Raw genomic sequence first — 17,033 nt, 5'->3', positions numbered from 1 at the left:
ACCAGCACCCTGGGAGCTCCAGGGAGCCCCCCACCCACCTCACACACCGGCGGGCCTTGGGCCGTGAGTTAGTGTTACAGGCTTTCCTTGGAAATTCAGCATCATCAGGGCCAGAGCCTGCCCTCGCATGGACTGGGCCGTCCCTGCCAGATCAGGGGTGAGTGACTGAGAGCACAAGGTAGCCCAGTGCCTCTGTCAGTCATCTCTCTCTCTCTCTCTCTCTCTCTCTCTCTCACACACACACATTCTGCATCATGCACACACAGGGACATTCCTACCTAGGGACACACACAGCGCACCCACTCCTGAGCACCTGCCCACAGTCAACCTGAGGTGTATACACACACACAAACACACACACACACGGACATTCCTACCTAGGGACACACACAGCACACCCACTCCTGAGCACCTGCCCACAGTCAACCTGAGGTGTATGTGCACACACACACACACACACACACACACACACACACACACGCACCTACCAAGGCACACACCTTTACACACACACACACATACTTTTGCATAAACACAGAAGCTCAGCTCTCCCCACACATGCACAGGTGCCTACCCTGAACGCAGGCGTAGACACACTTTTGTGCATGCACACACATACACACACACACTCCTGTACTGGTGAGCGGAGGAGCAGAAGCCAGGTGGGGGGGGGCAGGAGGGAGAAGTGAAAAAGAGAACCCAGCACAAGTTCCTTTGTTAGTGGGGGGGGGGGGAGAGGGGGACACATACAGGGGTGCATGTGTGCACTATATAGGGGGTAACATACAGGGGTGTGCGTGTGGCATACGGGGGTGCATGTGTGCACTATATAGGGGTGACATACAGGGGTGTACGTGTGGCATACGGGGGTGCATGTGCGATCAGACGTGCACTGTAGGGCCTGGTGGGGGCTCAGCCCCTCCCTGCGCTCAGCAAGGCCGGCACCGGGGGTGGGGGGCGGGATTCAGAGGCAGGCTTAGCATGGCATTACCCAGAATGCTGTGCCCACGGCCCACAGGGCTGGTGGTGGCGCTCAGGGGGCAGACTGGGAGGCTGCTGGGGGCTCAGTGTGGTTAGTGACACGCTGCTTTCTGGACCCCCTTTCACCAAGGGCTCGCCAGCCTCCTGACAGCTCAAGGTAGGCCCTGCAGTAAAATGGGGAAACTGAGGCACAGAGAGGGGGTATTGGCTTGCCCACGGCCACACTGTACAGAGACGGGCCTAGAACCCAGCAGTCCTGAATCGCAGTCCCCTGCTCTAAGCGCTAACAGCACCCACTCCCCGAATACGTGAGTCTGGGATGCTCCCCCCTCCACCCCCCTGTGCAAATCCAAAGAGACTCACATATACACACACTCCAAGACTGGAGTCTCGATGTCTCTCCAGACGTGCCTCATCACAGCACGCTCCCTGGCTAAGATTTCCCGTATCTTACATTGCACTTGTCATCAGCAGGTCTCAAGGCGCTCCAAGTCTTTGACCCTCTGTAGCGCCCCCCGGCCCCATTGTGCAGCTGCCAACCCAGACACGGGGGGGCAATCACCCCAGAACAGCCTAGCTCATCTCCGATCCCCTCTGCACGGAGTCCACCCGCTCTGGGGCTGGGCCCCGGGCTGCGGAAGGGAAACGGAGCCCTGCAGTCCCCCAGCTCCCTCTTCTACCAGCAGTGCATGGAGCTGGGGGGCTTGCGAGGCACCGAGGGGTGCAGGGGGGACTGGGCCAGGCCAAGAAGCTAGGACTGACCCAGCTGGGCTGACAGCGTCCCGGGGATCACGCCCTCGTCCCCTGGAGAAGAGGAAGAAAGGAAGATCAGAGAGGAGGGAGGAGAAGAGAAGGAGAAAGAGAGAGAGCCAGGGGCTGAGCGCAGCCCTGCCCAGCAGGGAATCTCACACCACAGCTGCCACCCAGGCGAGATGCGGTGCTGGCGGTGGTCTGTGGGCTCAGAGCGCCCTCCCCGGGCAAAGCCAGGCACTGCACCATCAGCACCCATGTGATGGAGCTGCCAGGGTCTGTGGCCAGAGACCCATCAGGGCCGGGGCAAAGGGCACCGAACTCCAGCCCAGAGCCTGTCCCTGGACTGCTTGTCTTAGCTATTGGCGTCTGTGCCAGAGCCAGGCGGGGCAGGGAATCCCCAAGGGACGGGCTATGGAGAGCAACCGGAGTGATTCAGGAGAGAATCAGGTCCAGCTTACACCCTGGGGGCACGGCTAGCCACCCGGTCGCCTGGGCCGAGGCCCTGGGGACGCTGCTAGCCATCTGGCCACCTGGGGCAAGGCCCTGGGGACGCTGCTAGACACCCGGCCACCTGGGCTAAGGCCTTGGGGACGCTGCTAGCCACCCGGCCACCTGGGCCGAGGCCCTGGGGGATGCTGCTAGACACCCGGCCATCTGGGCTAGGGCCCTGGAGATGCTGCTAGCCACCCGGCCACCTGGGCTGAGGATGGCGTGGGATGGAGCCTGGAGATGACAAGACGGGGGAGCAGGGATCGCCAGGCCCCGGCACCACGCAGTCATGAGCTGGAATACGTGGCCCGCCCCAGCCTCGTCTGCACTGGGCATGTAGTCAGGAGTGCAAATCCCCCATACAGACGTGACTTCCACGGCCCGGATGCAGCCTGCCCCCCGAGGCGCCCCTGGGCCGTCGGGGACCTACGGCACATTGACAGCGCAGGGGCAGCGTGAAAGAAATGGATCGCGACAGTTCAGACCTCAAGGGCTGAGGCTCTCGTGCCATCGTCGGCTTCCGCCTTGCATGCTGTTACGCCTCTATTGCAGCCATGTGCCCCAGGATCCTGCCCCGGCGCGGGGTTTAGGCCCCGCTGGCCAGATGAAAACCAGGCAGGTTAAGACTCAGCCGTTGCTGGACTGATGGTCCAAGGCTCTGTTCGAGGTAAGAATCCCTCGCAGAATAAATCCCAGTCTTGCAGCCAGCCACTGTAGAGAGAGACTCTACTCCCCCCGGCCCCTCTGTCTCCAAGCTTAGCTGTCCTCATCGATTTTAAGACCACAAGGAACCATGGTGCCCATCTAGTCGGACCTCCTATGTAACACGGCCTTTAAATCTCATCCCACGACTCCTGCATCCGGAGGGCAAATGGGGCCGTGCCCCTTTATAAAGCCTGCACGTTTTATTTTAATGTGGTTTTGTGGGTTTGAGCTTGTTTGTGCCTTACAAATGTTAAGTCTGGTCTTCCCTTGTCTTGTTGGAGGACTCCTGGGAAGAGCTGGAGATGCGTATTCAAGGCTTTCTCTGCCTGTCATTGAACAGATGGGACATTTACTCGAACCCGGAGAGCTTTCCACCCACCTATTCGTTAGGCATTTGAGTAAAATACGTTAACAAAAATCAAACAAAACCCAAAGACTTTTGATCAGCCTGGGGGGGGGGGGGGGGGTGGTGGAAATCACTTCTTCCCTCATTGAGTCAAATTTCACTTCCCTGGTATCTATGCTTCTCTCCGACTCCTTTTTCTACAGAGAGACTCCCAGGAAACAAGGAAGGACAAAATTCAATAAGCAAGAAACAGGGGAAAAAATAGCTCTTTAAATAAACCTGTCAGGTAGAGTTGGGCAAAATTTTTTAAACAAATCGTTTATTTACACAACAGTTCACTACCACCTGCAATTTTCTTCAACTTTTTGATTTGCTGAAAAATTATGGAAAATGTTGTCATCATTTTGATCAGATTTTTTCCCCCCAAAATTACCGGTGAACTGAAAAATCCGTTAGTCACCCAGCTCAACTCTCAGGCCCTCTTTATTCATAGATTGTAGGACTGGAAGGGACCTCGAGAGGTCATCGAGTCCAGTCCCCTGCCCTCATGGCAGGACCAAATACTGTCTAGACCATCCCTGATAGACATTTATCTAACGTGCTCTTAAATATCTCAGAAGAGGCAGAAAAGAGCCTTAAACCCAATCCCCACCTTCTAAAACCATACACAGCTTTGCTTGTTTGATCAACACACCTGCTTTTATTTTAACAATACAAAGGTCAGACGCACACTCGAAAAGGCCATCAAAGCCGGCCGCATCTGAGCAAGTGTGCAGAGAGTTCAAGACATGACAGATGCCGAAGGACAGTGTTGCATTCGGACAGCTTTTCTTTAGAGTCCATTTTACAGAATCCACTGAGATGAAAAAAATATAAATAATATAGACAATAATTATAATAGTAATAAAAAAACATTGCATTTACAAAAGCATCTTTCATCTAAAGATCTCAAAGTGCTTTAGAAAAGTGGGTAGGAATTATGCCCACATCACAGAGAGGGAAACTGAGGCACAAACAGGGATGGTGATGTCTCTGTTTTCACAGTGAGTTAGTGGCAGAGCCAGGATTCCAAGCCAAGTCCTCTGCTCTAACCACTAGACACGGTTGCCTTGCTACATGCTTATTACATACAGTGTGTGACGGATATTGCAACTGCATGCACGGTCTTTGGAGACCATATTGTGTCACAAGAATGATTAAGGTGAATCACTTAGATTATAAACACCTCTGGAGTCTACTTAACACCCCCTCAACCCCAGGCTGGAACAGACTGATTCAAACTGTTTTTTTCAGACATCAGCAAACAAAGAAAGGGCCTTTGGCATAACGAGGCTGGGTTTAAACTGCCTCAGGGCGTCTTTCTGAGCCAGCCAGCGGATGGGAGCGTCTGGCCCCAACCCTTCCAGAAAGACCTTGGCCTACCAGGGCCCCATAAGACTGAGGGGTGACAGCTTAGCGTGTGCCTAGCAACTTGTCTTTCCAGGTTTACTCTGTAATGGTGTGGCCTTAAGAATGAAGGTGCTTGTTCAGAGCTGGCTGGTAACTTATAACTGCTGGCCACCCTGTTTATAGCCCTCGGGGAGAAAGCAAACCCCAAGCGCTGGCCTGCAGGCAGACCGGCTCGCTGGGATATCGCAGTGTACAGCAGGGAGCGGTGCAGACTGAAAATCCCCATCAGGCGGGGGAGAGACGCCCAAAAGAGGCGACCGCTAGGAGCCGGAAACCTTAAGTGGGGGCCCTCCAGGGAGCACCGAGGGGGAATAAAGGTGCAGTTACCCCGAAACTGCGACGCCGTTTACACGTGAACAGTCCGGAGAAGAGTTTGCTACATTTTCTTCATCGGTCGCCATGGACAAGTCATCTGGCAGCCCGTCCGCCTAGACATTGTAATCCCAGCCAGTCCGGTGGGCATCCCGGCTAGTCCCCGTCTCGAGAGGGCTCCCCTACCAAGCCACAGGGCTGAATGAGAAGCAGCACACGGGCCCTCCGGCAGCCCAGCTGGGCAACGCCAGCAGGTGGCTGTTGAATCATGACTGGTGCAGAGAAAGTAAAGAAGGACGTGTTATTTACTCCCTCTCCTAACACAAGAACTAGGGGCCACCAAATGAAATGAATAGGCAGCAGGCTTAACACAAACGAACGGAAGTATTTCTTCACCCAATGCACAGTCGACCTGGGGAACTCCTTGCCAGAGGATGTTGTGAAGGCCAAGACTGTAACAGGGTTCAAAAAAGAACTAGATAAATTCATGGAGGATAGGTCCATCAATGGATTTTAGCCAGAGTGGGCAGGGATGGTGTCCCTAACCTCTGTTTGCCAGAAGCTGGAAATGGGCGACAGGGGATGAATCACTTGGTGATTACCTGTTCTGTTCATTCCTTCTGGGGCACCTGGCTTTGGCCACTGTCGGAAGACAGGATCCTGGGCTGGATGGACCTTTGGGCTGACCCAGTCCTGCCATTCTTACGTTCTTATGAAGTACCAAATGTCGGCAGGATGCAGGGCCGGTGCTGAGAGCCACCGGGCACCGCTGCGGAGACCTTCCCCTGGCGTCTGGCATCTCACTCGCGAAAGGGCACAGACAGACACGGTCCTGGCCCTGTTCACGTTGCCATTGACTTCCATAGAGGCAGGATTGCACCCCGGGGCCCAGATTTCCTCCTGGCCAGTAGGTTTTTCCTCCATTTCAGGGTGACTCCCATGGAATAGCCCGGAGGTCATGGGGGAAAAGGCCCTGGGCTCCCTTGATGGAGGAGTGGTAGGATTTTTAGGCTCCAAGGCCTTAAGGTGCCTAAATCCCATTGAAACCAAGTGAGGGGGAGGTTAAGCACCTGAATGTCGTTGAGAAGAGGATTCAGATTCAACGCTGTCCCCATCCTGGCCTCTCTCCCCACTCTGCACTTGCCTCTTCCCCCCGGCCATAGCAAACAAACCAAACACTCTCCTCTTTGCGATTCCTCCCTCTTAGCACCCCAGCACCTCCCAATCCCCCCACTTCGGTCTCTCTGATCATAAGCAGAGCAGGGCAGGGACCTTCTTCATGCTGCGCCGTGCGCAGCCCCGAGCATATGGGCGGCACTTAACCCCAGTGAGAGGCCACCCCGGGGTCCATGTGGAGAGGGGCAGGGTTAGAACCGTAGAAGCAGAGTGAGCAGGGCTCTGATCAGGGGCATCCAAGCGCAGCGTGGATCTTCATGGCCTTTCCGTTGCCCTCTGCTTGAAGGAGGAGGCCTTTTTGGAAGCTTTCGTGGGGCCAAGGCTCCGTTCTGCAACTGGAGGCTTCCAGTTGTGCCCCCGTCTCTGGAACTCCTGGATGTAGAGGCTGCCTGGCTTCGTCTCGCTCCTGGCTTGGCCGTCGTCTTTCTTTCCCTCTTGCTTTTTGCGGAACAGAACGTTCACGTAGATTGCCTGCCCTGGATTTCAAACAGAGGTTATGCCGGAAAGCGTTAATGGCTGCCGTCAAGCACGGATGGTCACAGACCTGGTCAAAGCCGCTGAGTGTGCTAAGCATACTTCTTTCAGCCTAAGAGGAAGGAGCAAGTAAGCCCTTTTGTGGCATGAGATAGCTGGAGTTAGTGGGAGACAACAGAAGCCACCGCCCAAGGCAATCGACCACATGGCAACACCTGTGCGGAGCTAAGCCGTGTGGCCTGAGGGGTTTCCCTTGGACTGGTTGCAAACGCATGAGCGAGGGGATTGCTTGGCAAGCTGTGGATGTGAGCAAGACAGAAAACCAGCAGATATCAAGAGAAGTCGTTGTGAGCATGGCGCTGAGAGGGTGAGAGAGAGCTCCATGGGGTACAGGAAATGAAAAAGGGCCCTGTGTCTGGATGAGACAGCGTGTGTGTGTCGGGGGGGGAGGGGGTTCAAGAAGCAGAATGGAATCCGTACAAGATACCCAGGGCTGGAGGGCAGCACTGCTCAGCCAGCCCCCCTTGGTATAGGAAGAACAGCTGGGATCTCTGCCCAGGTGACTCCCACAGGCAGGGGGTCGCTCATTGAGGTGGCCCATGGGGTCACAGATCCCAGGGGGATCCTTGCCACCCCTGGCTGGCGGTCTCTCAGCCAGCTAGCCACTGCGAAGGGCAGGGTCCCTGCTCCATCCCTGGAGACGTGGGCTGCAGCGGGAGTCCCCGGGGGCTCTCTTACCTGCATCTCTGCGCCTGCGTTTGTAGCAGCAGATCACGGCAGGCAGCAGCGCGGTAACGGCCAGCGCCCCAGCCAGACCCAGCCACAACACTAGATCTGAAACAGCGGGACAGAGCCGTCAGCCTCTCCGGGTGCCCCACCCTGTCCCGTCCGCAGCACCCTCCACCTGGAGACAGGCAGCCCCGTCCGAGGGGAAGCGCTGGCCTGGCCTGGTGCTGCGACTCACCCCGGAGTCCCTGCTCCAGGTTCCTTGCTGGGGCACCGTGTCCTGTGACGATGCCATGGTTCACTGCCATGGGGAATGCCCGGGGCTGGGCCAGGCCTGGGCAGGGGGCTAGGCGGGGGCCTCGTGGCTTTGGAGGCCAAAAGTGATGTTCCAGAATCAATTTCAAGGGCTCGTTAGCCACAGTCAGGGCCTGGCCCAAGTGCTCTGACCCTGGGTCCAAGTGTAGCAAGGAGAGATCTGGAGGCCGCAGGAGAGGTTTGGGTGGGTGCGACCCAGGTCTCCCGGAGGGGCAAAGTGGGGGGAGGTCTGGATGGGCATGACCCCTGGTTACCACGCGGGTGTAATCCTGTGGGTTTAATGCCTCTCACCTCTGCTGTGGTTCCTCAGCCAACCTCCTCCTTCTGCTGCTGCTGTCGAGAGAAATAAACACCGGTCACTGGGCGACTTCCCCAGCCCCCTTGCTCTGCGTCCTGGGCCAGGTTTCACTGCGCTCCTGAAGACGGCCCTATTTCATTCGCGATCCCTGGCAATCACGGATCCCGCCACACGAGGCTCCCCTCCCCCCCACCCCGCCCCGCCCTTTGGATCTGAATTCGCTTTCTCTGCCCGGCGCACGGTTCTGCACACCTGTCAGGTGTGCCATTCGCACGCCACAAACACGCGACATCTGTGAAGTGTGAAAGGCCGTGGCGGCCGGACTCCACGTCTACAGCAGTTGTGTTACGACTTTCAGTCGCCTGGCTTTTGCATCGTGAGGGCTGGTTGGCAAAGACATTCGCAGGCATCCCATAATACTTGAGTGTTTATATCGCTCCAGCAAATTTTTCTTAAACAAATAGGTCTACTCCGGCTTCTCCAAATGGCCGCTACTGATAACAGCCCATGATTGCTTTTCCGTGATTTTCCATGTCTTGTCCGCAACTCGGCCTCAATTATTTGAAGACCCTCCCACCTTACTCCCGACCCACGCCCAGGCCTCCTAGACGCCACGGTGATGGGCACGTGAGTTAGATTAGCCAGGCTGGCTTCGGAGGGGAACGCGCCACGACATCAGATATTTCCGTGGCAACAAAGTGATGCGAGAGAGAAATTCATCACAACCCGTGAGGTTACCTCCTTTACCGTGGCGAATGCCATGCCAGCAGCATTTTCCAATGCCGCGCACTGCGAGAGCCCAGCCTGGGCAGGGTCGAGGCTGAGCGTGGGGCACTGCCCACACAGACTCTATGGCCTGGCTTCCCCTCCCGCCCCCAGGGGATGCTGAGAGGGCTGGGCAGCTGGGGACCGAGCGAGCCAGCTGCAGGGAGCTCATTGGGGACCACCCAGCAATTAGCACACAGGCCATCTGTGTTCCTCGCTCACTGGCCCAGAGGGTGCCCGGCTGGGGAATTCTGTCTGCAGGGTTCCAGCCAGCCCTGAACTGGGAGCCGCTCCCAGCAAGGTCCCAATTGGGTGCAGTGGGGGGTGGCCATATGGGATCTGCAGGAGACACGCAGGCAGACACAGTCTGCAGTGTGCATAAAGCCACAAGGCAGAGAAGAGGGTGCTCCCGGGGAGGAGGCTGGAAGAAGACAGGGTGCCGAGCCCACGGGGGAGAGGGGTCCACAGGGGGCAGGCGGGGCCCAGGGCCCATAAGGTGGGCATGCAGCCTGCCGTGGGGAGGAGAGAGGCAGCCGAGGGGGCTGCAGGATGCAGGGCCCCGGGCAGGTTGCGCTGTGGTTTCGGCAGCTCGCGCCGTGGGTGGCACATGAGAACGGAAGCGCAGCCCTGATGGGAAGTGAGAAACCCAACATCCGACCGGGGAGGGGGATGGAGAGACCCCCACCCAGCACCTGCTGCGGGGTGCAGCCGGGGGGAGGGGAGGGGCTCTCCCAGTAAGTGGAGCTGTAGAGAACAGGCCCCCCTCTTCTCCTAGGGAGCAGGCAGTGCTCTCAGATGCTGCCCCATCCATCTGGAGCCAGATCATCCCCCTTACCTAGGGGCAGATCCTTTCTGGTGCTGATCCCTGGAGCAGGCCCACTGGCCCCACTGGGAGTGAGTTGCAGGTCCCCCGGCCCACCCTGGCAGCGCCCCTGCTCCCTACCTGAGGTATTCAGCATCGTCCCATTGCCCGTGGCATCCAGATACACCGGGATCTCCACAGTGGCTTTGCACACGTACCACCCCACATCATCTTCACTGATGTTGTCAATCCTCAGGGTGAAGTTAGGGGGGTGCCAGGTGAAGCTGAGGCGGGCGTCATCGCAGGCCCCCATGCTCCTGCAGCAGTTGGAGACGCTGGTGTTGTTCAGCAAGACCTGGCAGAAAGCCCTCGGGGCGCTGTCCCTCTGCCACTCCACACGGAGCCGCTCCCAGCCCTGGGCAGCGTCGATCTGGCAGAACAGCTCCACCAAGCCCCCCAGCGGGGCCAGGATCTGGGCAGGATCTTGCCTCACTTGCAGGGTCTCTGCTTCCTTGCTGGCGGCAAGAAGAAAGGCTGAGGGGAAGAAGAGACAGGAGATAGAAACTCCACCAAGGGCAGCCGCATAGAGACACTCCCACCGTGGATCTCAAAGCACCTCCCAAAGATGGCTTTTACTGCCCTCATTTCACAGATAGGGAAGCCCAGGTACAGAGACAGGCAGTGACTTACATAAGCAGACACAGTTGGTATCGAACCCAGGAGTTCTGATTCCCAGGCCCCCACAACCACACTCACTCCTAAAACCAGGGGTAGTCCTGACCCTTCGCCTCCTGCTCTAACCACCAGATGACACGGCCTTTGGACCAAACTCCTTCTCTCAAAGGCACCAGATCTGAGATCCCACGTACAGCCTTGGGGACCCCGTCAGAACAGCTTTGAGCCTGACTGACCTCCAGACCAGCCATCCTGGGTCACAGATCCCAGGTCCCTTTCCTTGTCAGAACATCCTTCCCCTGAAGAACAGGCGCTGCCGGTGCGTCTGCCCAGGCACCAGTGGTTTTAAAGCTCGATCCTGTCTCCGCAGCTCAAACCAGCGCCTGTGTTTCTCTCGCCCAGAAGCAGAGCGGGGACGACTTTCGGGCTCGGCTGGGTGCGTTACGCTAGCCCTCGGCAGGCATCGCTGAGGGCTGAATCCAGCCCTGGATTGGCTGCTTAGCTCAGAGTTTGGGTTAGTTAGAAATGAATTTGTTGAGAGGGGAGGGTTAAATTATATTAAACCCAAAATGGGGACCGGAGGTTCTGGAAAAAAAACCTGGGTGCTCCTGCCCTTGTGGGGGAGGCTGAGAAAGGCCCCGATCCTGCAAAGACAGTGTTCACACCCTACTTTTCATTCAGTGTTTTTGCTGCACCAGGCACAACAGGGTCCTAGTCTATGGCTCCGAGGATACACATCATAACGATTCTAATTAACTCTCTGCATGAGAGCAGCCCCCCGGGACTATTCTAATACATAGTCCCTGGATGACTGATCAGGGCCACAGCGTGCGGCCCCAATCCTGTGATTGACAACGCTTGGGCATTGATTCCAGCCAGGTGCTGCTCCAGCACCACATCATTCACAGGATCGTAAAATATCAGGGTTAGAAGGGACCTCAGGAGGTCATCGAGTCCAACCCCCTGCTCAAAGCAGGACCAATCCCCAGACAGATTTTTTTACCCCAGTTTCCTAAATGGCTCCCTCAAGGATTGAGCTCACAACGCTGGGTTTAACAGGCCAATGCTCAAACCACTGAGCTAGCCCTCCCCACATGGGGCAGACAGGCAGGCAGGCAGGCAGGTAGGTCAGTTGGTCACGAGTACAATTCTCACGGCACATTTTCGATCTCATAGGTTGGGAGGGGGCAAAGAAGCGGACGGGGAAAATATTGGAAACGCTTTTTCCCCCCTGAATCAAGGACAAAAGGGCAGAAATGTTCCCAAATTGCCCCCCAAAAAAGTGTCAGAAACTCCCTCTAATTTTCAGAAGGTGCCAAAATGTCGGAATTTCCCCAGCAGTTTCATGTGGAAACCCAAGGAAGGTGAATGCTCCCCCACCTTGGGTCCATCCTGCCTAACTCGTGAGCTCTTTGGGACAGGACCTGTCTAATCCCCTGGGTTTGTTCACCCCAGCACAGTGGGCCCCGATCTCGGCTGGCCCCTAGGCCCCGCCGTAATAGACATAATGAATAATAACGTGCTGGCTGCACCGAAGACATGGAACAAGCAGGGGAGATTGGCAGCTCTGCAGTATTGGACGGCCCTGAGATTTCACCAGCCCGATGGAAGTTTAGTCCTATCGGTTTTGCGCGAGTCCTAGAACAAATGGGAAGGGGGTGTCTTTTAGGACACCTCCAAAGTACCCAGCTTCAATTAACAGAGGGAGGGAAGGGACAAGACCCCCTCCCTCTTCCGGGGGGAATTCACTCCGCCAGCTGGAGAATCGTGGGGGCGATGGATTGTAGCCGGGACAAAGGGGCCACAACAGGAGGCGGTGGGACAAAGGTTGCTATGCAGGCCGGGGGAGGGGCGGGAGATAGGGGTGCAGTAAATTATCCCCAGGGAGAAGCCGAGACAAAACGGCTGCTGCTGGGGACGGAAAGGGGGGAGGCTGCAGCAACAGAGCCCCCCCACCCCCCCGCCGGCCCCCTGCATCCTCTGATGGAGTGTGGGGAGGAGGGGGAATACACGCCTCTCTCCCTTGCCTATCTCCCAGCCTTCCCTTCGCTCTGCAGCCCTACAGGAGGTGCGGAGAGAGGATTGGGGCGTTACCAGTGTCCGGTGTGATAGGGCCCCGGTTGTATGAGGCTAGAGAGTACCCAGACCTGGTTAGAGAGCGCCTAGATGGTACCACTGCCCGACGGGTACCAAGCCAAGCTGTGGTGAATCCCTGCCTCCTGCCTCCCTGGAGCTTGGCCAATGAGGCTGGAGCATCCCCGAACCTCGCCTGGCAGGCAGGGCCTGGAGCTGGCCTGGCCCCTAGAGCACATGGGGATTTGGGATCCAGCTGGCTGGGTGGGTTGGAAATCACTGAAAAGCGGGCCCTGCGTGCTCCCCAAAATCATGCAACGCTTAGCCCTGAATGCCAGGGGCTCTGATCGTGCCGTGCACTCACCTGCTAAGAGCAACAGGCGGAGACGCTCCCCTGGCCTCCGCATTGCAGCTTGGGGGAGGCTGGCTCCGCTCAGCCGGCTCTCTGGGGGCCTCCAGCACCGGTTGCTAAGTCTCTGACTGACCCTCCGGCTGAGATCTAGACAGTGCATCTTCTAACCTCCGTCCCCACCTCTCTGCGCCGTGCAGACACTGAGCTTCCTGCCACAGCACCAGCATGACCTACTCAGCAGGGGAGCGAAGAGTCAGAGCGTCTCCTGCCAGCCCCCGATCTTCAGTAATGACAGCCTGGAGCTCAGGGCACTTTAATGGGCTCAGGTGGCTAGAATCCCCTTTTTACAGCTAGGCACCGAGAAGCAACCAACTCAAGGTCACCCAGTGACTTGACTCCCAGTCCAGTGCTCTGACCAAGAACAGCCAGACTGGGTCAGACCGATGGTCCATCCTGTCTTCTGACAACGGCCAATGCCAGGTGCTTCAGAGGCAATGAATAGAACAGGGCAATTTATCAAGTGAGCCATCTTCTGTCAGCCAGAGGTTTAGGGACACCCAGAGCACGGAGTTGCATTACTGACCATCTCGGCTCATAGCCATCGATGGACCTGTCCTCCATGAACTTATCCAATTCATTTTTGAACTCAGTTACAGTTCTGCCCTTCACAACATCCCCTGGCAATGAGTTCCACAGGTTGACTGTGCGGTGGGTGAAGAAGTTCTTCCTTCTGTTCATTGTAAACCTGATGCCCGTTCATTGGATGACCCCTGGTTCCCGTGTTATGTGAAGGGATAAATAACACTGCCTTATTCCACACCCTTCATAGACCTCAATCATATCCTCCCCCCCTTCCCACGCTTTTAATCTCTCCTATGAAAGCTGTTCCATACCCCTAATCATTTTTGATGCTCATATCTCTGTACTTTCCCCCCCCCAATTTATCTTCTTTGAGATGAGGCACCAGAACTGCAGGCAGTATTCAAGGTGTGGGCGTACCATGGATTCATATAGTGGCACTATGATATCTACCCCTTTCCTAATGGTTTCCTAATATTCTGTTAGCTTTTTTTATTTATAATAATATATGGAGATATACCTATGTCATAGACCTGGAAGGGATGTCCTCGAGTCCAGCCCCCTGCCTTCACTAGCAGGACCAAGTACTAATTTTTGCCCCCAATCCCTAGAATGGCTCCCCTCAAGGATTAAACTCACAACCCTCAGTTTAGCAGGCCAATGCTCAAACCACTGAGCGATCCCGCCTCCATTTCTGCTGCATGTTGATCACCAGACCACCCTCTGCCCCAGAGCTGGAACAGAACCCAGGAGTCCTGGCTGGGGTGACCAGATGTCCCGATTTTATAGGGACAGTCCCGATTTTTGGGGGTCTTTTTCTTATATAGGCTCCTATTACCCTCCACCCCCATCCTGATTTTTCACATTTGCTGTCTGGTCACCCTAGTCCTGCTCCTAGTCCCATGCCTGAACCAGGCAGCCAATCTCCTTTTCTCCTCACCCTACCTCACAGCCTCGAGTCTGGGGAGGAGGCGAGGTCAGCGATCATTGGGATTTCAGCACTCCTATTCCCCTGACCCCCCAAAGTCCCTACCACACCCCTTGCTGGAGTAAGCTGGGACTGGAGTAGCTAATGTTCCTAAACTGAGCCCTATACCAACTGCCACTGGGAACGTTGCCCACACAGCCAGTGCGCCATCCCATTCCCTGGAGCCCCCATGCTGGGAGAGGCTGGGACTGGAAAAGCCACAAGTTCCCTGGGCTCCCCTTATAGCTAACGCCCTCACAACATCCCCCTAGAGCGCCCCCTGCTGGGAGAGGCAGGCATTAGAGGGCCCCGAGTTTCCCCACCAGCTGACTTTTCTAGGTTTACTCTCAGCCGGGAGGCGAAGTCTGGGAGCAGCCCTCCCCAGAGGCGAGCGATGGGCCCGGGGTGAGTGCACGTTCTTCAGAGAAGAAAGCGAGAAACTGAAACACCCCCACATCCCGCCATGAGCATCAGCCCTCGCGCTCCCGCTCACAGGCGCAGCCTTTGAGGCAGACCACAGGACGTGGTCTCATTTAGCGACATGTGGGTCAGTGACCAAAGAGAGCTCAGAACTAGAGCATCTGGAAATGACGTCTTAGCCGTGCAGTGAGCACCCACACGCTGCTACACAGGGTCAGCGGAGGCAATCACGCCTCTGCATTGACTCACACTGCCCCTGCTAAGCGACAGCCAGGCTGTTGCACCAGATCATGTCCACCCTGCACAGGGGCAGATACAGCCATGCACAGAATTACCCCCCTGCTCAGTCACTCCCGCCCCATGGGTACAGTCACTGAATCACCCCCACTAGGTATACAGCAGTGGTTCTCAAACTTTTGTACTGGTGATCCCTTTCACACAGCAAGCCTCTTAGTGCGACCCCCCCCACTTATACATTAAAAACACTTTTTTATATATTTAACACCATTATAATGCTGGAGGCAAAGCAGGGTTTAGGGTGGAGGCTGACAGCTCGCGACCCCCCATATAATAACCTGGCGACCCCCTGAGGGGCAGGGCCGGCTCCAGGCACCAGCCCACCAAGTTTGTGCTTGGGGCGGCACCTGGAGGGGGGCGGCGCGGCGCTCCGGCCCCCGGGGAGAGCGGGGCCACGGCCGGGCTCGCCGCCCTCCCTCCGGCGCTCTGGCCGCCCTCCCCCCCCGGCGCCCTCCCCCCGGCCGCCGGGGGGAGAGCGGAGCCGCCGCCGGGGTTCACCGCCCTCCTCCCAGGGCTCCGGCCACCGGGGGGAGAGTGGAGCCCCCGCCGGGGCTCGCCGCCCTCCCCCTGGGGCTCTGGCTGCCCTCCCCCCCCACAGGGAGGGGGGGCGGCCGGCGGCTTTTTTGCCTGGGGCGGCAAAAAAGCCAGAGCCGGCCCTGCTGAGGGGTCCCGACCCCCACTTTGAGAACCCCTGCTATACAGAATCCCCCGCCCCTTGCACACAGCTAGTTTCGCTGCTACCAGCCTGGCAACACACAGTGATGCAGTGGGGCGGACGCCACACACCCTGTGATAGCTGGCCTGATGCACACGGGCCCCACCCTGCAGAATACCCAGCCGGCGAGGGACAGGCTGCAAAAGTAACACCCATGCTGCACAGATCACACCCACCAGGCACACCGAACCACAGACCCGGACACCACCACCCTCAAGAGCGTGGGCGCCGTCCTTTGCTCGTCCCGCTAACGTGGGCAGGTGCTAGCCATCTCCCTGCACCCGCCACCGCCAACAAATTCTAGCCCCCACCTCTCTGCACCCCCAGGAACCTCCCCACCCCGCTGCAGCGCCATCAGCTCAGACAGCCGAAGCAGGGCTGCCCCTGAGGGCTCCTGCCTTCCCCTCCTTGCAGGGGTCAGAGCTGGGGGCAGCCTCTCTAGGCAGGACCAGAGCCTGGTCTGTTCTGTGCATCCCCAACCCCCCCTTCTCGGGCAGGGACTACACTTCCCAGCATGCCCGTGCACCTGCGCACTGAGGGGGGCAGTGCAAGTTCCCAGGCTGGGGGCATTGGCGGCTGCTTTCCCACCAGCTTTGTGGATGCCGGAGGGGAAGGGCCGGGCCGTCCAGCACCCGGGCAAAGAGCCCTCGAGCCCCCGGGCGGCCGCTCTCTCCATGCCCCTGCACCCATCGCCCAGGGCCGAGCTGGGCACGGAGCTCTGAAGATGGGGGACCAGAAGGTGAGGCTGGGGGGAGGATGCAGGCTTGGGAGAGCCGGCGCCAGGTGATGCTGCAGCATCTGTCCCCAGGGCTCGGAGATGCAGCATCTCCTCCCCCGGGCCGGCCGGGCCCAGGGCTGCAGGGAGCCGAGCGGAGATGGGCTCCGGCTGGCTGGCTGGCTGGGCCCCCACTCCCCCCTGCAGCCCTGTTCCAGCCCCGTGCTTTGCAGGGTCTGGTCTCTGCACGGGGATGGGGGGAGCAGGAAGGCGTCCCCCCTCCCTGGAGAGGCGGGGGGGCTGTGGCTCCAGAGGGAGGGGCCTGGACTTGGCATGGGGGGAAGGGGGGGTAATTCAGAGACTGTGCAACAAAGGAAGGGATGTAACATCCCTCCGCAGCTTCCTCCCTCCGGGGAGATGGGGTTGGGGAAATCCCCCCCTCGTCCCTGCACAGTGGGGTTCAGAAATGAAAACAAATGTGGCTGGACAGAACTACAGACACCCCCCCCTCCCCCAGCCTATTCCCACAGCTGGACAGAACTACAGGCACACTCCCCTCCCCCTCCCCCCCCAGCCTATTCCCACAGCTGGACAGAACTACAGGCACACACACACACAGCTGGATGGAACTACAGACCCCCCCCCCCCC

At 57.8% G+C, this 17,033-nt stretch overlaps 2 protein-coding genes across 2 annotated transcripts in view; one reads left to right on the top strand and one right to left on the bottom strand.

The window, feature by feature from the left end:
• Positions 1 to 8,602: 8,602 nt before the first annotated feature.
• On the bottom strand, positions 8,603 to 12,851 carry TMIGD2 (transmembrane and immunoglobulin domain containing 2). The gene is made up of 3 exons (XM_034755587.1): positions 12,704 to 12,851; positions 9,733 to 10,125; positions 8,603 to 8,628 (listed from the first exon to the last, which is right to left on the bottom strand). The coding sequence occupies exons 1-3, from the start codon at positions 12,849 to 12,851 to the stop codon at positions 8,603 to 8,605; spliced, it is 567 nt and encodes a 188-aa protein (XP_034611478.1).
• A 3,317-nt stretch (positions 12,852 to 16,168) lies between these two features.
• The window catches only part of FSD1 (fibronectin type III and SPRY domain containing 1), an 11,151-nt gene continuing 10,286 nt past the window's right edge, over positions 16,169 to 17,033 (top strand). The window contains exon 1 of the mRNA XM_034755481.1: positions 16,169 to 16,408. Within this exon, the coding sequence (XP_034611372.1) occupies positions 16,184 to 16,408 (225 nt within the window). The 5' untranslated portion in view covers positions 16,169 to 16,183. The remainder of the gene's footprint in view (positions 16,409 to 17,033) is intronic.

The sequence above is a fragment of the Trachemys scripta genome, chromosome 22 (genome assembly GCF_013100865.1).
Source record: "Trachemys scripta elegans isolate TJP31775 chromosome 22, CAS_Tse_1.0, whole genome shotgun sequence".
Lineage (NCBI taxonomy): Eukaryota > Metazoa > Chordata > Testudines > Emydidae > Trachemys > Trachemys scripta.
Note: the sequence above shows the minus strand (reverse complement) of the source record. Positions and strands in the feature narration are given on the sequence as shown.